This window comes from Callithrix jacchus, chromosome 9, assembly GCF_049354715.1.
Source record: "Callithrix jacchus isolate 240 chromosome 9, calJac240_pri, whole genome shotgun sequence".
NCBI lineage: Eukaryota > Metazoa > Chordata > Mammalia > Primates > Cebidae > Callithrix > Callithrix jacchus.
The window spans coordinates 82923337-82944005 of record NC_133510.1 but is presented as its reverse complement, the minus strand read 5'-3'; the positions used below and the strand labels follow the sequence as shown (position 1 = coordinate 82944005).

General features: G+C 36.2%; 1 protein-coding gene, 1 non-coding gene and 1 pseudogene across 6 annotated transcripts in view; 2 read left to right on the top strand and 1 right to left on the bottom strand.

Moving 5' to 3' along the window:
• Positions 1 to 20669, bottom strand: part of OTOGL (otogelin like) — a 207807-nt gene that overhangs the window by 159828 nt on the left and 27310 nt on the right. The window contains exons 5-9 of one of the 5 annotated variants that reach the window (XM_078336974.1): positions 13575 to 13641; positions 11381 to 11479; positions 9652 to 9764; positions 9350 to 9504; positions 639 to 760 (exon numbers count right to left, since the gene is read on the bottom strand). In XM_078336974.1, coding sequence (XP_078193100.1) covers positions 639 to 760; positions 9350 to 9496 — 269 coding nt within the window. In that variant the 5' untranslated portion in view covers positions 9497 to 9504; positions 9652 to 9764; positions 11381 to 11479; positions 13575 to 13641. The remainder of the gene's footprint in view (positions 1 to 638; positions 761 to 9349; positions 9505 to 9651; positions 9765 to 11380; positions 11480 to 13574; positions 13642 to 20669) is intronic. The other 4 variants (XM_035257116.3, XM_078336976.1, XM_078336975.1 and 1 more) reach the window with 4 other exon arrangements.
• Positions 992 to 4619, top strand: LOC103795345 (protein FAM217A pseudogene; annotated as a pseudogene).
• LOC118144567 (U6 spliceosomal RNA) lies at positions 17981 to 18087 on the top strand. Its single transcript, XR_004729335.1, has one exon. It is a non-coding gene; the product is annotated as a U6 spliceosomal RNA (small nuclear RNA).

Genomic DNA, 20669 nt, shown 5'->3' with positions numbered 1-20669 from the left:
AGTATTTCTAGTTTAAAATTTAAAAAAAAAAAAAAAACCTTTTGCCAAATACATAAACATCCCCTGCCCCAAAATTCTCATGTCATATTCTTGGCAGACAAGAAACCGGAAGTGGGCTTCTTTCTGATCTATTTGAGGTCAGTCATTTGTTAACTCTCAGTCAGAACTTCCATGGAAAATCTCAAGTGACACCCAAACTCCATTCAAACAAACTTGTAAAGAACTTCCAGAATCCTTTCCAAAATAAAAGAAAATAGATTTTTAGGTTTCTGCTTTAAAGAAAGAAGAAAATATTTAAGAAAGAGGGCAAAAAAAATCAAGAATTCAACTCAAGATATCTCTTGAATCTCTCATTTAAAAAAAAAAAGAGAGAGAGACTCTCATCTCCACCCATGTAAACATATTATATCTATATTCTGCACACAAGCAGCAGGAAGGGTAAACTGGTTATACTCCTGACTGCTTGGATGGTCTCAGAGCCTACTAAAGTTTTGATGTCTATAAGTTATACCTTTAAGAGTATTGTTAAGGAAGAAATCCTCTCCTCCTACTCTCCACAGTTCACTTCCAGCATGCGATGTTTGGATTTTCTATTAATTTGTGGTGTTATTGACATTTTACTGTTTCCCATATCCTACCTGATTCCATTCTTTTTTATTTCATGACCATAAATTCGAATTTCCTCTTGGTTTGAAAAGAACAAGCTGATTGACCGATAACAAGAATACACTGAACCAAGGCATTTAGGGCTGTTATGAACCTTAAGGGGAGAAAAACAAAAAGAAAGCATAGGAACAAAAAACAAATTTGAGTTACTAAAACCACAATGTTTACAATTATACAGCTTCATTAGTCCCATGGCACTTACAATGTTATAACTACATTTCGGATTTCTGAGAGAAAAGAAATATTTACCTCAGAAATAGGACAACAAAATTAACTACCTAAAATACAAGTTAATCAATATTTTTGGAACGATTTGAATCTTCACATGTTGGATGTTAATATTCTCAAGCTACATGGTATGCACTGGGGGAAATTAGTTCTGATAGTAAAACAGTAGAGCACCACAAAGAACCACATTTGTCATTTTTACGTCTGTATTTTTTACCTGTTAGAGAATCATAAAACAGAGCTTTGAATGGAACTCTACACAAAGTAATAATAAAGGTTGAAAAGTGACCATGAACTCACTGAAAATAAAATTGATTTTATTTTTATTTATTCCCAGACACTTTAGGGAAGACAGAGATTATTTTTCAAAAAAAAAATGGGAAAATTTGTTTAAGAAAAAGAATGCAAGGAAGAAAAGAGAAAAAGAAGCTTAGATTCTTTTACCCTATTCCAAAATTAATTTCAAAAGGTCCAAAAAGTAAAGTATAAATGTTGAAACCACGACATAACTGAAAGAAAACAGAGATTACAATTAGAGATGGAAAAGAACTTTCTAAGCCTCAAAGTGATTTTGAAAATTATCAATAGTATAGGCTTTTTTAAAATTTGGTTGTTTTTAGGGTGTTTTGTTTTGTTTTTCAGATAGAGTCTCTCTCTGTTGCCCAGACTGGAGTGCAGTGGTGTGATCTTGGTTCACTGCAACCTCTGCCTCTCAGGTTCAAGTGATTCTCAGGCCTCAGCCTCCCAAGTAGCTGGGGCTATAGGTGTTTACCACCAAACTGGTTAATTCTGTATTTTTTTGGTAGAGACGGGGTTTCACTATGTTGGCCAGGCTCGTCTCCAACTCCTGACTTCCAGTGATCCACCTACCTCGGCCACTCAAGGTACTGGGATTACAGGTGTGAATCACCATGCATGACCTCAATATATATTAATATACCTCAATGTATATTAATTTCATGCTTGATCAGCAAATTTTATTGATCATTTATTATGTATCAGGCACTGTTCTAGGTTCTGAGGATATAGCAGCCAACAAAGCAGACAAAAATATCTTCCATCATGAAACTTGTATTCTATTAGAGGAAAACAGCTAATAGAAAATGTAGCAATGTGAAGCTAAAAGATACACTATGTTAGATGACATTAAGGAAAAATATTAAGCAGGGAAAGGAGATAGGGTGTGTATGTGCCAAGGTCTGAGGGAATTTTCTGAGTTAGTAGCCAAGAAAGCCCATGCTGAAAAGATGAAATTCTAGTAAAGATGTAGCATGAGAGAGAGAACAATCCATATGGGATATCTAGAAGACCATTCTAGGCACAGGAAATAGCAAGTACAAAAGCCTGAGGTAGGAGTAGGCCTAAAGTGTTCTCAGCATCCAGGAATCCAAGCATCTGACCCCAGACTAGATATTGGAGGATGCTTCTCTGAAGAAACAAAATGGACAAAAAAGACATATACATACTAATATTTGGGGGCTTATCTAATGAAAGCAGCAGATCCTAGCTCCGTCTCACACTAGTCCAACAAGCCCTAGAGTTTCCAATTTGCTTTTAGAGCCTAATTTTCAAATATGAGCAAATATTCATGAATAATTAGTCATTTGATGAAACTCTGTGACATGGAAGACAGGCATCAAATAAAAAAAGGGAAATCAAAGAAATCAAAAACAATTCAGAATAATTCAAAATGTTCTAAAAATACATAGTTGATACCTTCTGGGAGACAAAATGACATATGCCATCCTTTAAGAATAAAATGCTGCTAAAAATGAAATTCAAAGAATAAAAACAAATAATTGAATACTGACAATATAAAAGGAGTAATTTGTAACTGAAGTAGAAAGATAAACATCTCAGAATTGGCCAGAAATATCCCAAAATGTAGAACAAAAAAGAAAAAAGCTAGAAAATAGTCAAGAATCAATGAGAAAATTAAAGGATCATTCTACTTCAGAGCTCCTATATATGAGCTCCAAAGATAAAAGCCCATGAAGTGCCCAATACAAAAAAAAAATGAGAAAAGAAATTCACATAGTTACAAAATCTCAGAACACTGGGAATTAAAAGATCTAAAAATTTCTGGAGTTCAGGTAAGGTTATATGCAAAATGATCAGAAATCAGAGCAAATTTAAATTTAAAATTCTGTAAGTTATTTTTTCATTAAAATCAAGGCTTCAAAAATTTTCTTCCCATGCACACTTTCCAGGAAAGTATCTTCCCTTTCCAGAAACCAACTTAGACAGTTAAAATAAGTGAGTAAACAAAGAGGAATGAGTCCCTGCTTAATCACCACTACAAACACTGGCCACATAGTCAGACCATCCAATGAGCTTTTCAGAGCCATCTCTCTAGTATGAACAAAGACAAAGGACCACTAGACATTGATGGGAACCAAAAAGAAGAAAACTGATGAGAGAGAAGAATAAAATTCTCCAGTAGGATGATGAAAAAAAATCCCAAGTGATAGGTGTGCAGTAGACTTCAAAAGCAACCCATCTCAATTGAAAGATGGGAAGGAAAAACTGAGGAAAGGATATCTCATGAGGAGAAAGAGAAGCTGATAGATTGTTTAATGCATCTGACCATACTGAAAAGAGTTTTATAGAGGTAGAGAGTTAGAAAAAATATTAGTGACCGGAGTAAAGAGGTTATGATACGGGTTTCTTGGTTCTGATGTACAATGTGAGTAAATGCTTGCAGATCTTAGCCCTTTTTTGAACAATGAAGCACTTTTTTATTAATGTTTTCCTTTGTTAAAGGAGGAGCTGTAACTCTCCGTAGCTGTACATATAACCCTTTTCTCCTAAAGAGGAGTCAGTCAGTGCTCCTATATTTTTAATTTTTTGTCAAAGCAAGAAGTAAATACTTTAGAATTGTTAAATATATAAATGAAGTGAATAAAGTTGAAAAAAAAAGAACTTTTATATTAGTATTTCCATATCCTGATTTTCTCCCTCCTCCTTTTAGTACTCTAGACTTGCACAATTTAGTCCTCTCAAAATCTGAAAATTGGAAAGCGACAGTGGAACCTGCAGAAAGCTCTCTTGAACACTTGATAACTCGTTTACTGGAACTGGAAAGATTACAAAATATGACTATTCAAAAAGAGAGGCCCAGATTACAAACTACTCTCTATACTCCAGCAGTTACTGAACAACCCTTTTCCTCCAAAGTTACACCAAAAGTGAGACAGCCAAAACCTTGTGACTCTTTGAGTCTTCAGATACCTTGTGTAGATAAAAGTCAAGAAAAAAGAAAAATCAATTCTGGTTCTTGCAAGCGTGAGCAAAATTCTTTAAAATGGAATTGGAGCAATGCTGGCAAACATAGATGGAATTCTAGACCATCATCTCTAAAAAGTTCTTCTACCACAAAACAATTGATTGCAACTTATGATGATAAGAATCCCGAAAGTTCTATTTTAAATCCATGCCAAGAACTCTCATCCAAGCCTACTGCTGGCCAGACAACTCAATCACTGGTTAAAATGGTCTCCACAAGATGTCTGCCATCGAGGTCTCCAATGCCAGTTTCACCTATACTTCTGTCTTTTCCTGAAAATCAGAAGGAAATTAAGGCACCGAAGAGAAACTTTGGAACCAAAAAGAAACTTTACCAACAAAATATAGTGTTGAATAGACCATTCTATATTCAGAAGCTAAACTGTTTGTCGCCTTCCTTTATTGCTAAGGATAAGTGCTCACCCACTGACCAAAAATAACCCTTTTTTTCATACATCTCAACGTGAACAGATCTATTCTAAGAAGCCAAACTAAGATATGGTTAATTATTCCAAGACACAGGTATTATTAAAAAAAATTACACCAAACAGTTGCTTGATGTGATATGGCGTGTAACTTGTGAAAAGCACTGCTGGGATGTCTATATATAAACCCACAGGCTTCTATACTGATACATTTGACAATCTTTTATAATTTGTGTTTCAAAGAAATGGTTCATTTAGTAGACTATTCTATTCAAAAGGCTATTCTTTTTTTCAGTGATTGTTTTCCAGTATAATTCCATCAATAAATGGTATAATTGAAAAAAAGAGTTCTAATATACTTGTATATTAGAAAAATATACAAGTAGAGACATAAAATCATCATCACCTATTATGATCAGCTCTAAACAATATTTACATAGTGACAATAATATAAAAAAGACATATTGATTTAACCAAAAAATGATAGCATAACTCTGTTAAGAGCAGTGAAAGGAAGTGAGTGTGTGTGTGTGCAAACGCGTGCTTGTGCACGCATGCGTGTGTGTGCATGTATGTTAGGGGCAGGAAGGGTGGTATAACTAAGATAATTTCTCAGTTTCCATAATAGGAAGTAAACGAATAGGGCCTAACTTTGAAAACTAAAGAGATAATGGCATATTTTAACGTGTAAGATAAAAACCAGAAGAAACAGCTAAATTAGTTGAAGTAATTGCCACTGGAGAGCCAGGCTTCTGCTAGAGTGGAGGATGAAGGAAAGCAGAGGCTACTTTTTACTGTATATTCTGGGATGAAATCTTTCACTATGTACATATATTATTTTCACAAAAATAAAATTTAAAGAAAGAAAAAACAATTTGGGTACAAATAAAGGTATGCGTATAATAATATCTATCAATATATCCTTTGAAATGCTAATTTTAAAAACCTAAATTTCCAATATAAGGCATCATTAAATTATTTGAGTATTACATAAGTTAGAAAAAATACAGCTAATACTATTTGGATTTATCAAGAATATTTGACATTGAAAGAAGTTGAAGACATAATATTAATTGAAAGTATAGGACAGAAAACTATACACAGTATAATTTAAATTTTATATGTATGTATAAAATTCAGAGGAAAAAAGTTGAGAAGGAAGTAGATGAAGCTGTTAACAGACGGTAACTCCAGTGATAATTCTAACATTTTTCAGACAGACTTCTCTGAATTTTCCAAATTTTCTACAAAAGAAGTAAACTGTTTTTATAATCAAGGGAAAGATGACATTTCAAGTAATTGATTTATTTATCTGAAAGCAAATTTTGCCATTCAAAACCAGGCCAAGTAGAAACATCTACTAACTCCAGAGGCATAGTTCAGCATTGTGTGCTACTATCAAAGGACAGGTTATTGCACTGACACCTCAATCCTCAAAAGAGGGAGACACTGAACAAGAACATTTCAAAGAGATATTCAAATTATAAAACAAATGAGGGGGTCGAGGAGTAGTGGACAATGAGAGAACTGAGAACAGGAGACCTGAAAGCACAGAAGATACATTTCACCAACTTCCCTATGTAAATAGACCTCTAAATTTTTATTCTTATGCCCTATAAGTTAATTTTCAATATCTCATTTCTTTTTTTAACTTTTAAATACATTTGTTATTTTGTTTAATTTTTTTTAATTTTTGTGGTTACATAGTGTGTGGGAGGGGGTGGGTACAGGAGATTTTTCAATATAGGCATACGATGTCATATAATAACATCATGGAAAAAGAGGTATGCACCCCCTCAAGCATTTATCCTTTGTGTTACTAACAATCTATTACACTTTGTAAGTTATTTAAAAATGTATAATTAAGTTATTATTGACTATTGTCACCCATTTGTGCTTATTTTCTGAGTCACAAAGATTTGCAGCCTTAAAAAGTTTCAGGGCCTAAAAGTTTCAGGATACAGAATTAATCTACACAAATCAGTAGCTCGACTATACACAACAACAGTGACCAAGCTGAGAATCAAATCAACTCAATCCCTTTTACAATAGCTATAAAAAAATTAAAATACTTGGGAATATACTTAACTAAGGAGGTGAATGACCTCTACAAGGAAAACTACAAAACACTGCTGAAAAAATCATAGACATCAAAAACAAATAGAAACACATCCTAAGTGCATGGATGGGTGGAATCAATATTGTGAAAATGACCATACTGCCAAAAGCAATCTACAAATTCAGTGCAATTCCCATCAAACCACCATCATTTCTCACAGAACTAGAAAAAACAATCCTAAAATTCATGGAACCAAAAAAGAGCCCACATAGCCAAAGCAAGACTAAGCAGAAAACAAATTGTGAGGCATTACATTACCTGACCTCAAACAGTATAAGACCATAGACACCAAAACAGCATGGTATTAGTATAAAAACAGACATATAGACCAATAGAGAATCCAGAAATAAAGCCAAATGCTTACAGCAACTGATTTTGGACAAAGCAAAGAAAAACATAAAATGGGGAAAGGACACTCTATTCAACAAATAGTGCTGGGAACAATTGGATAGCCACATGTAGAAGAATAAAACTGGATCCTTATCTATCACCTTATACAAAAATCAACTCAAGATGAATTAAAGTTTTAAATCTAGACCTGAAACCATAAAAATTCTAGAAGATAACATTGGACAAATCTTTTAGACGTTTGCTTAGGCAAAGCCTTCATAACCAAGAACCCAAAAGCAAAAACAACGAAAACAAAGATAAATAGATAGGACTTAATTAAACTAAAAAGCTTCTATGAAGTAAAAGAAATAAGCAACAAAGTAAACAGACAACTCACAGAGTGAAAGAAAATCTTTGCAATGTATACATACAACATCAGACTAATATCCGGAATCTACAAGGAACTCAAACAAATTAGCAAGAAAAAACAAACAATCCCATCAAAAAGTGAGCTAAGGACATGAATAGACAATTTTCAAAAGAAGATATACAAATGACCAATAAACATATGAAAAAATGCTCAACAATGCCAATTATTAGGGAAATGCAAATCAAAACCACAATGCGATACCACTTTACACCTGCAGGAATGACCATAATTGAAAAATCAAAAAATAATAGATGTTGGTGTGGATGTGGTGAAAAGGGAACACTTTTACACCATTGGTCGGAATGTAAACTACTACATACTACTATGAAAAACAGTGTAGAGATTCCTTAAAGAACTAAAAGTAGATCTACCATTTGATCCAGCAATCCTACTCCTGGGTATCTATCCAGAGGAAAAGAAGTCATTATACAAAAAAGATACTTGTACATGCATGTTTATAGCAGTACAATTCACAATTGCAAAACTATGGAACCAACCCAAATGCCTATCAATCAGTGATATATATATAAAACATTTTCTTTAGAAATGAAATAGGAAATACATATATTTTCTATTATTCTATTGATTATTATTGACATAGAGTCATATCTTAGACACTGTGGATAAAAGGTTTATTTAAAAGAAAAAAAAAAAGCCCCTGCCTTTGAAGAATTCTCAATACTATTTTTTTTTTACATACAGAATGTACAATTACTTAAAGGTCCAATAGGATGACTGGCTCCAAATATATATATATATATGAATATATAAATATTTTATATAAAATATATTTATACAAATAGAAAATTGTCTATTCATGTCCATACATACACACACACACACACACACACACACACACCATGGAATACTACTCAGCCATAAAGAGGAACAAAATAATGGCATTTTCAACAACCTAGATGGAACTAGAGAGCATTAGTCTAAATGAAGTAACTCAGGAATGAAAAACCAACCATTGTATGTCTCACTCATAAGTGGGAACTAAGCTGAGAATGCAAAGGCATAAGAATTATGTGACGGACTTTGGGGACCAAGGGGAAAGGCAAGGGGGCAGTGAGGGATAAAGACTACACATTGGGTACAATGGACACTGCTCAGGTGATGGGTACACCAAAATCTCAGAAATCACCACTAAAGAACTTATTCATGTAACCAAACACCACCTGTTCCCCCAAAATCTTAAGAAAAAAAAACAAGTTTCAGGGCCTACTTTTAATATTTGCATCACCAAGGAGAGGAGGAGAATGTAGGCAGCTCCAATATCGGTAAAAAGGGAAGGCATAACAGAGGTTCAAACATGTTTTGGCTCTGAAGATTTGTAGCTTTTAAATGGAACAACACAGCAGTTTACTGGTAATGATTGAAATACCTAGAAATTCAGAAGATGGTGGCAGGGAAAGAGGTCCCTGATTTCCTTATTCGTCTAGAACCACTCTGCAGCTTATATTTTTGTGAGGTCTCCTAAGAATTCATTTGATTCCAGAATTCTGCAACTAAGAATTAATTCTCTGAGCTCAGTCATATAGTATAAAACTACCTACCAATTAGCTGTCAGTCTTCACATCCTATAGCCTGTGCTTATGTAACTCATATATTCCATTTTATAAATGTTAGCCTCAGGTTCATACTGACAGTGTCACTTAAAAAACTAAACCAGCTGGACATATCTCACTGAAATTATCAGGAAGGAAGAAAGCATGAGTAACATGGTACATGAACACAGCCCCACTTCAAAATAAGTATTCAATCTATGATTAGTATATATTTTGCATCATTTGTCCAGTACTTTTCAAATACATACTTTCAGAGATAATATTTTTAAGTTAACCATGTCCTAGAATCACCTACCCATACAGTGTACCGAGGTTCCAAATCACCACAGTCCTTTGCAAAAATATAAGAACAGTTTCCTGGGAAGTAATAGTAGATGCCATCAAATGTTTCAAAATGATACTGTCCCCAGGTTTTGCAAATCCCATCTCTGCTGTTGCCCATGTTTGGGACTGAAAAGAAACAGAATAATATTTTGTAGACAAAATAAATTACACCTTTCTAGCAATGTTCAGTCATGGTAAATGATTCTAATTTTCATTCAAATTTCCTTCCTTGGTGGTCTGTATCATAGGAAGAAATAACTAACATAAAATTACCAGTTGCTCTCAAAACTTTCAAACGTCCCTGAAGAAAAACAGGGTCTCCAAGTAGTTGTGAAGAAAAGATTCATGTTAGAAAGTTCCTTAATTTTTGTTTCCAAAGAAAGACTCTAGAAGAAAAAAGTATGGAAAATGATACAGTAAAAGGTCATAGTAATAAAGCAAGTAAGATGGCTCAGAAAAGAGAGAAATGTCACCACTGAGTGTCCTAAAGATTAACATAGGCAGCATCGGAGTGTTCCAGTCTTTCACAAGTGTCCTTTTATGATATCCACAGAGAAAAATAACCAGTGAGAAAAAAATCATGTGTATGTGTCTGGGACCTGGATGTGGGGAGCATTAGTCATTCAAAGTATGCTGGAATTTGGCCATGGCGGTGGCTTGTGTCTGTAATCCTAGCACTTTGGGAGGATTACACCTAGTCAAGGTGGGTGGATTGCCTGGACTCAGAAGTTTGAGACCAGCCTGGGCAACATGGTAAAACTCCATATCTATGAAAATACAAAAAATTAACCAGCATGGTGGGGTGGCACGCATCTGTAAATCCCAGCTATGCAGGAGGCTGAGACACAAGAATTGCTTGAACCCGGTAGGCAGAGGTTGCAGTGAGGCAAGATTGAGCCACTGCACTCCAGCCTGGGTGACAAAGTAAGACTCCGTCTTTTTTTTTTTTTTTTAAAGGCATGCTGGAATTTAACAATTCATGACCTCAAACTGGCCAAATTTCAAGCAACATTTATCTTAAATCATACAACTGTATCTCCTGTTGTCATGCCTTTTTTCCTACCCTTGTAGATAATCTTCTATTCAATTTTTGTTTTCTAAACTCTTCTCTTTAGAATAGTATGAAAATCAGTAACATTCACTGGCACTCAATACATGTAAAACATTTTGATATACTCTAGGGGGAGCATAAAGAGAAGGGTGACTCTTTACATGTTGTATTTTTGTGATTCTCACCTAAATTTATTAGCCTTGGCCAACTGTGGCCTTTTCGGAAAAAAAAAAAACACAGAATGATTGATTATTCAGGCAGTCTTCCCTGATAGTATGGGTCACTTCTGCCTCATATTTTCACAGCATCTTGTACTTTCCTTTACAACACCTGTCACAAGTGTATTATTGTGTATGTGTTGTATATTTATCCCCTTCTCTAGACTTCAGCCTCCAGGCAGACAGGAACATGTTTGTATTTTTCACCATTGTATCCCCAATGCCTAGCCTGGGATCTAGATGCCAGTAACTATCGATTAAACAAATGAGTATTTATTGATTATTATTGACATAGAGTCCTATCTTAGACACTGTAGATAAAAGGTTTATTTTAAAAAACAAAAAGCCCCTGCCTTTGAAGAAGTCTCAATACTATTTTTTAACATATAAAATGTCCAAGTAATTAAAGGTCCAAAAGAATGACTGGCTCCAAATAATAAATCTATTTCATAAAGCAAAAGAGCAATAAATGAGAACCTGGTTTTAACAGGCTATTACTATAGAAAGTGGGAAAAAAATACTTGAAGAAATAGGAGAGCTCAATGAGAAGAAAACATGGGCCTATCTACTTTTGTTTTACATTGTTTCTAAATTATATCAAATTACTGAGAATGAATTGTGGTCTCCCTAGTTAATATACAACTCCCAGTGGATGAACATTATTATAGCAAATTATGTTTTAATTTTCTCTTTGATATCTCATAATTCTCTCATAAGCATCCCTGAAACTTACTGATCTGGCATCTTGTCCCAAGAGCCTGAAATATTTGACAGTCACATGTTCCAGTCTTAGAACAGAAAGCTCCATTAAGGCACTCAGAAGGACAAGAACCTGAGGGGCAAAAAATAAAAAAAGTTATCTTCTGGCACACATTTGTTCTTTTAAGCATAATATGTCAACATACAGCTTGGACAAATTGTAATCACTATTAACTTAAACAGAACTCTGGGCCTCTTGCCTTGCTAAGCTAAAGAACTAAACCCATCAAGTCTCTATCTAGTTCATTTCATTATGTGTGCTGTGAAGCAAGAAAGACAGGCTTTCACATCTCAAACTACCCTGAGAGCAAAGGTTAGCCCCTTTCAAGCAATTCAAAGGTCAAGTTCCCATGTAAGGAATCTCTGTCCCAGATGATGAGAACCAGAAGTACACAAGCCGCAGATGATTCTGTTGATGGAGTTTGGCACTGGCTACACATCCCATCAGCTCATCTTCCAGGAGCAAACACTGTATTAATGAATGGGGTCTCTCATGTCTCTAATCCTGTCACTCTGGGAAGCCAAGCCAGGCGGATCATTTAAGGTCAGGAGTTCAGATCATCCTGGCCAACATGGTGAAACCCCATCTCTATTAAATATACAAAAATTAGCCATATATGGTGGTGCATGCCTGCAGTCCCAGCTACTTGGGAGGCTGAGGCAGGAGAATCGCTTGAACCCGGGTGGTGGAGGTTGCAGTGAGCTGAGATTGCACCACTGGACTCCAGCCTGGGTGACAGAGATAGACTCTGTCTCAAAAAAAAAAACTGAAAAAAGAATAGAGTCTATCATTAACTTGAGGGATAAGGCAAAGCATAAAATTCAAAGGGTAACTCCTGCTTTTGAAGAGAATGATTAAACATTTCATTTGAAGTTTGTGTATTAATCCTCAGGCTCAATTACAAATGACACATTATTTGAAACCTGTGCTGCTGAGCATGGTGGCACACGTTTGTAATCCCGGCTACTCAGGACACTAAGACAACACAGTCACTTGAACCTGGGAGATGGGGGTTGCAATGAGCCAAGATCATGCCACTGCACTCCAGCCTGGGTGACATAGCAAGACTCTGCCAAAAAACACAAAAGAAACCTATGCTTAATTTTGATGAGGCAGAAGCCAAAGTCACTGCTGTCACCAAAAATATTCTTTCATTCATGGAAAGAAAAATTATAAAATTTTCCCAAAGAATTATGTTAAAAAGAGGAAGCAAGTAACCATGACTCTAACCCTAATTTTACCATCATCTCCTGAGTGAATTTTTAAAAATGCAAATGAATCAATGAAAAAAATTCCTCTAATAAGGAGAAGACAAGAAGCAACTGGCAAAACTCAAGCAGGAAGAATTTAAGTTAACACATGAGGAGAACTAGAGAACATCTTAGTTCATGGAAGATAGTTATCTAATTGAACATTTAACCACAGTTCTGTCAAAGGCAAGAATTTGAAAACCCTTATGATTCATTCCCACCTTAAGATCCATTGATTTAAAATGTCTCTTTACTTTTAAAAATGCACAAATCTCCATGTATACCTTGAGGAAAAAATATATGCTGTTTTAACCTAGTTTATAAATATGGTTAAAAAATAATGTTTTTAATAAACTTAAATGCAGTTTTCCCCCCTGGGGGGGCATGTATATTTACAATTTATCTTAGATCATAATGTTGCATTTTTCTGATGAAGAGATGTTAAATATTTAGATAAATGTATTGCCTTAAATATATATTCAGTCCTGTTTATTCTCCTGAAAACAAATATCAAAGGAAAACTGGCAAAGATCACTATTTCATAGTTACCACTCAAATTAAATTTCAAACTATCATCAGCATTCTGCTCAATGGAAATGGAGAATTGGTAACAAAAAAAATAGGGATCAAGGGGCAAATAACTGATTCACAATAAAATAGTTTCTGACATCCAGTGACATCTTTTTTGTTCATGCAGTTATCAGCTTTGTCTAAATGTTTGGCCCTGGTTATTCTCAGAAACAATTCAAATTTCTCTAAGATGTGAACTTAAATGATTACTAAATATTATTACCATCCTAGCTCACTTTCCTTCATGTCATATGCAAAAACACTATTTATTAAGACTTGATTCAATATATCCCCCAAAAGGGATTTTCTGAGAAAGCAAATACAAAAACATAGGTATAAGCACTGACCTTTTATTTTGCTCTCACCCCAATTAATAGCGTCATGGAAAAAATATCTCGGAGAAGTAGCTTCAAACTTTGAAAGAAAGAAATGAGAATGCAAGACAGTTAAACTATTCAATTCAAGCCAAACATGCAAATTGGCAAATCTAGAAAATAGCTACAAATACAGAAATGATAAAGTGCTAACTTTAAATTTTCTGGGGTTATTGAAGCTTATCATCTCCATGAGGCAGAAAGGATTCCTCTGAGGTTGTGGTTAGATCTCATTCAGTCTTGGTTTTGCCTCTTACGTGACTTTGACAAGTCATTTACTTTGTCTGCTCTCTGTTCTGTTCTCACTTCCCATACTGCCTTCCCCTTCCCATCATCCACTCTTTCTCCCAGCGCCCCATCCTCCAACCACCTCGAAATCTCCTGAAAGGAGCTTGATTGGAGTCTAACCTTAGGAATAATTGACTGCTTTGCCTGCAGAAATAGCAATTCTCTGACACTTCCAGGTGCAGATACGTTTGGGGAAAAAATGTGCGGGGTTGACAGACCAACAGATGGTGATGTCCTGCCTGCCTGCACGCCAATTGGTAAAGAAAACATCCACAGAGGCATCTGCTGTTTTGGTGCCAGTGTGTGTCACCTTCAGCCTCCAAAGAACTGACTGACACTTTAAAGTTCCAAGAACATTTAAATGTATCTTTTTACAGAGCCCAAAGTAGTTCAGAGTAGTGGTAAAGGGCATGAATTTTAGAATCAAACAGAGTTGGATTAGAGTCCTGACTGTCATTACTTACCCTTAAGAAAGTTTCCTAACCTCTTAGTGCCTCTGTTTACTCATATATAAAATAAGAACAATAATGGCACTTCCCTTGTTAGTTATAATAATGAATTAAAGCCATATATGTAAAGCTTCATACATAGTGTCTCACACAGAAAATTAGCAATAAAGGGATTTATATCAATCAATCTAAGCAATCCAGATGAAATCATAAGGTTTTTAAAAGATCTATATGGCTTAGTAGCAAATAGTTGTGGCTTACTAAAACTAATCAATCATGGATTATTATTCCAACTCCATACCAATTGAGGGTGTGATCTAGGGCAATATTCTTTCCAATAGTACTTACATTTCACCAGAATAAACACATTCAAAACTTGCCAAATAATTGCCAAATTAAATAGCAGATGGTATTAGAAAAACTAAAGAAAAGATAAGAAGCATGGAAAAATGAGGCCTGTGACTTCAGGAGCAAAGTTCTTTCTCAGCAGATTCTGGTGTCCCTTATGTGAAATTTTATTTCAACATTTTCCATCTCAGCATTTTTCCTGTAACAAGAAATGTACTCGTGCTATATCTTTTTTTTTTTTTTTTTTTTTTTTTTTAAGAGATACGGTCTCACTCTTCTCTTTGTTTCCTGGGCTGTGTTTCCTGGGCTGGACTCTAACTCCTAAACTCACTGTGTTTCCTGGGCTGAGTTCTAACTCCTGGACTCAAGCTGGGACTGCAGGCGCATGCCATCATGCTCAGCTCATGCTATATAAAAGACACACACTCCCACTATCTGAAGATTTCGTTCTAAACTCTTTCCCCCACATCATGGTTTCAGGTTCATTGTCTCCTGTTCTCAATACTCCCAGGTTTTATCCTCACTATTCAATTTCTCCTTTTTGTCCTTGCCTCTGCCTTCAAACTAAGTTAGATTCAACAACAGTCTATGACCTCGATTCCCTGAGGACAGCAAGTCTTATTCTCTCTTCAGCCACATTGCTTCTGGATGCCTAGATCTAACACAGCCCCAGATATTACTGGACACCAAAACCTTCCTCCTTTGCCTCCAAAATGGTTTATGCCAATCCCTTTAATGAAAGCCAATCATCTCTGATACTCAGGAAAGTATATGAAGACTTCAACTCTACCTCACAGGGCCTGTCACCTTGAACAAGTTATTCAACCAGGTCAGCCTCAGTTTCCTAGTCTATAAAATGGAATAAAACTATGTGCCTTGCAGAATTGTGAGGATTCAGTGAAATGACGTAAGCAATGCAGCAAGAATAGTGCCAGGCACATAATAAGAGTTGTAAAGATACAGACCATGTGCAGTAGTTCAAGCCTGTAATCCCAGCACTTTGGGAGGCCAAGGCAGGTGGATCTCCTAAGGTCAGGAGTTCAAGACCAGCCTGATAAACATGGTGAAATCCCATCTCTACTAAAAATACAAAAAATTAGCTGGAATTGATGGTGTGCACCTGTAATTCCAGCTACTCCGGAGGCTAAGGCAGGAGAATCTCTTAAACCCAGTAAGCAGAGGTTGCAATGAGCTGAGATCACCCCATTGCACTCCAGCCTGGGCAACAATTGCAAAACTCTGGCTCAAAAAAAAAAAAAAAGAGTTGTAAACATGCTACCTGTTTTTATTATTAGGTAAAAACTGAAAACATTGGATAACACTAGAGCAAGATAAAAATACGTAATTTGTTTTTTGCTCCATTTCCTTTAGCCCAACTCAATCCACATCTCCTTTATGTAAATTAGAATGACTCCATAGCATACTACCTTTCTGGCTACCACAACATCCTATCTACCCGGCATCCCATACATCATACTACATTTCACCAAGGCTAAGATGTGACATGCAGATTTCATTTATTTATTTATTTATTGACATATTTGAACTCAGAATGGCATCTTACATTTATAATTGGGAGCATATTTACTTTTCATGTCATATAAATAATGGCAAATGATTGAGGTTGCCTTGGATTTAATAAACCTGTTGCAAAGAAATGACTTCTTTATAAGCCTACCTCCATAACAGATGGAGTTTCTAGATAGCAGGCATTGCTATTCCTGTTTAGATCTCAAGCACTGTTCTTGGTATGTCATCAACAAATACCAACTGAACTGAAAAAAGACATGGTTCGATGGGAATCTTCTCCCAAGGGTGTTTAGAGCCATGACTATGGCAGACTTTGTTGATACCTCTCCCTTCATCCTCTCAGCCCACCTCTGAATTCACATTGGAATTCATCTGGATTTCTGCGCACATTGAAAGCCTCCAACTTTCTGTCTTTGCCTGAGGGCAAAGTCCAAGCAGAAAAGACTACAGAAGGTACCTTACTAGGGATTTTAGGCTCTCCAGAGGCTTCCCTCAACCTAGAAAAGATTCTAGGACACATTCTACATGGTTCTTCAGAAAATCTCCAGTAAGACTGAGCTCCAGCTGCCTACAGCAGAAAGCCCCTCATAAACATACCCCATATTTTATTTTCTCCCTTCGCCACATATTTTCCTTTCTCCTTTCTTTGGGTGCTTCCCAAATGAATGACCTATGCAGTACATCTCTTAGAGCCTGCTTTCAGAAAAGGAGTTTTTGGAATGTAATGCAAATGCAAAAAAAGTCCCAGGCAACAGGTGCATATATTGATGTAACTGATAAAAGAGGAGGGCCCATCCTTCCTCCTTCCTGATTACATCTCCATAGGACAGGGAGAGGTACAGGGAAATACTGTCTCTAGATGGGAAATCACTGCAGCATACAAATGCGCTATTTACAGAAATATGTGTCTACCCTTTCTTGCTCACCTCATTGCCAAAGTATTTCTGAGTCCTTATTTGCATACTTATCTACCCATCACTGCTCTGTTTTCCTGGTGGGAGTGAATAATCTATGGATAAGAATGGCCTTGTAACACATGAAATTCCAATTCTAAACAGTGCAGTGCAAGATTATGACCTCATTAACTGCTGTTGAAACTTCTTCTTTTAAAAATTGTTCAGATAATAAATGATCTTGACACATGTTTTCTAGCCTTAGGAAGTAGAAGTACAAGTCTCCTGCTCTTCATTTTCCCTAAAAGGGAGTAAAGTATACAAATTCTAAAAACATTTAAATGGACAACAGTATAACCCCATCCATTGGGCACTTAATGTGACATCTTTGGGGCATATTTCACAGGTTCCTCAATGTAGTGGGTTCACCAGAATGCAGTTTTTCTCAAATTCTGATTTTCTCTTGAGTCATGCGTAAGTCCTTTTGTGGGTAATACAGTCTACTGGCAAATATACACATAAAATTTCTCAGAGAAAAATCATTTTAACCACTTTACATGACACAAGTACTTCAGTACACAAAACACTCTTTTTAAGAAAAATAAAATGTGTTTCTATTCCACAGACAATCCTTTGCCTATTCTGGTGTCAGAGGTGCTCCAACCAGAGTGGTTTCATCTTGAATAGGGGCTGGATAAAATGAGTCTCATATCTGCTGGGCTGCATTCCCAAGAGGTTAGGCATTCTTAGTCAGAAGAGGAGATAAGAGGTCAGCAGGACTGGTATCGCAAGATACAGGTCATAAAGATCCTGAAGGAAAGAAGCTGGCCCAACCCTGCCAAAACCAAAATGGCAATGAAAGTAACTTCTGGTGCTCGCTTCGGCAGCACATACACTAAAATTGGAACAATACAGAGAACATTAGCATGGCCTCTGCGCAAGGATGACACGCAAACTAATGAAGCATTCCATATTTTTAAGCAACTTCAGCAAAGTCTCAGGATATAAAATCAATGTGCAAAAATCACAAGCATTCCTATACACCAATAACAGACTTAAAGAGAGCCAAATCAAGAACGAACTGCCATTCATAATTGCTACAAAAAGAATAAAATACCTAGGAATACAATTCACAAGGAATGTAAGGGACCTCTTCAAGGAAAACTACAAACCACTGCTCAACAAAATAAGAGAGGACAAAAACGGGTGGAGAAACATTCCATGTTCATGGTTAGGAAGAATCAATATCGTGAAAATGGCCATACTGCCCAAAGTCATTTACAGAATCAACGCTATCCCCATCAAGCTACCATTGACTTTCTTCACAGAACTGGAAAAAAACCACCATGAACTTCATATGGAACCAAAAGAGAGCCCACATAGCCAAGTCAAATCTAAGCAAAAAGAACACAGCAGGAGGCATCACACTACTGGATTTCAAACTATACTACAAGGCTACAGTAATCAAAACAGCATGGTACTGGTACCAAAACAGAGATATAGACCAATGGAACAGAACAGAGGCATCAGAGGCAACACAACATATCTACAACCATACAATCTTTGATAAACCTGACAAAAACAAGCAATGGGGAAAGGATTCCCTGTTTAATAAATGGTGTTGGGAAAATTGGCTAGCCATGTGCAGAAAGCAGAAACTGGACCCCTTCCTGACACCTTACACTAAAATTAACTCCAGATGGATTAAAGACTTAAATATAAGACCTGGCACCATAAAAACCATAGAAGAAAATCTAGGCAAAACCATTCAGGACATAGGAGTAGGCAAGGACTTCATGACCAAAACACCAAAAGCATTGGCAACAAAAGCCAAAATAGACAAATGGGACCTAATCAAACTCCACAATTCAGCACAGAAAAAGAAACAGTCACTAGAGTGAATCAGCAACCAACAGAATGGGAAAAAAGTTTTTGCAGTTTACCCATCTGACAAAGGGCTGATATCCAGAATTTACAAAGAACTCAAACTGATTTACAGGAAAAAAACAAACAAGGCCATTCAAAAATGGGCAAAGGATATGAACAGACACTTTACAAAAGAAGACATACATGAGGCCAACAAACATAAGAAAAAATGCTCATCATCACTGGTCATTAGAGAGATGCAAATCAAAACCACATTGAGATACCATCTCACACCAGTTAGAATGGTGATCATTAAAAAATCTGGAGACAACAGATGCTGGAGAGAATGTGGAGAAATAGGAATACTTTTACACTGTTGATGGGAGTGTAAATTAGTTCAACCATTGTGGAAGACAGTGTGGCGATTCTTTAAGGCCTTAGAAATAGAAATTCCATTTGACCCAGCAATCCCATTAATGGGTAAATATCCAAAGGACTATAAATCATTCTACTATAAGGACACATGCACACGAATGTTCATTGCAGCACTGTTTACAATAGCAAAGACCTGGAACCAACCCAAATGCCCGTCGATGATAGACTGGATTGGGAAAATGTGGCACATATACACCATGGAATATTTGCAGCCATCAAAAATGATGAGTTCGTGTCGTTTGTAGGGACATGGATGAATCTAGAGAACATCATTCTCAGCAAACTGACACAAGAACAGAAAATGGAATACCGCATATTCTCACTCATAGGCGGGTGATGAAAAATGAGAACACATGGACACAGGGAAGGGAGTACTAAACACTGGAGTCTATTGGGGGGAATAGGGGAGTGCCGGCGGGGGGAGCTGGGGAGGGATAGTCTGGGGAGAAATGCCAAATGTGGGTGAAGGGGAGGAAGGCAGCAAAACACACTGCCATGTGTGTACCTATGCAACTGTCTTGCATGTTCTGCACATGTACCCCAAAACCTAAAATGCAATTAAAAAAAAAAGAAAGTAACTTCTGGTTGTCCTCACTGTTCATTACACTCTAATTATAATACATTAACAGGCTAAAAGACACTACTAGCAGTGCCGTGACAGTTTACAAATGCCATGGCAACACCCAGAAGTTATCTTATATGGTCTAAAAGGAAAAGGAATCCTTGTTTGTAGGAAATTCCTGCCCCTTTCCTGGAAAAGCCATGAATAATCCACTTCTTGTTTAGCATATGATCAAGAATAACTACAAGTATACTCAGTCAAGTCCCTCATGCTGCTTCTCTGCCTGTGAAGTAGCCATTCTTTATTCCTTTACCTTCTTAACAAACTTGCTTTCACTTTACTCTATTGACTTCCCCAAATTCTTTCTTGCATGAGAACCAAGAATCCTCTCTTGGGGTCTGGATTAGGACCCCTTTCCAGTAACACTGGTACAAAAAGGTCTCTACTCTTGATAAGAATAAATCAGTTCTGTCTTCTAACCAGACACAACAGCATATCGATCTGTCTTCCATACAACCAGTAATTCTCTTTAATTAATACTACATAATATACAAATGCAGATATCTATCACATAATGCAAATAAAAACTATTTGCGATTTAATATTTAACAAACGCTTCCTTGAATATTTAAGCTGTTTGCTACATAAATACTCAAATCATATTCCTTTTCAAAGAAATGCCTTTAGTAAGTTAGGA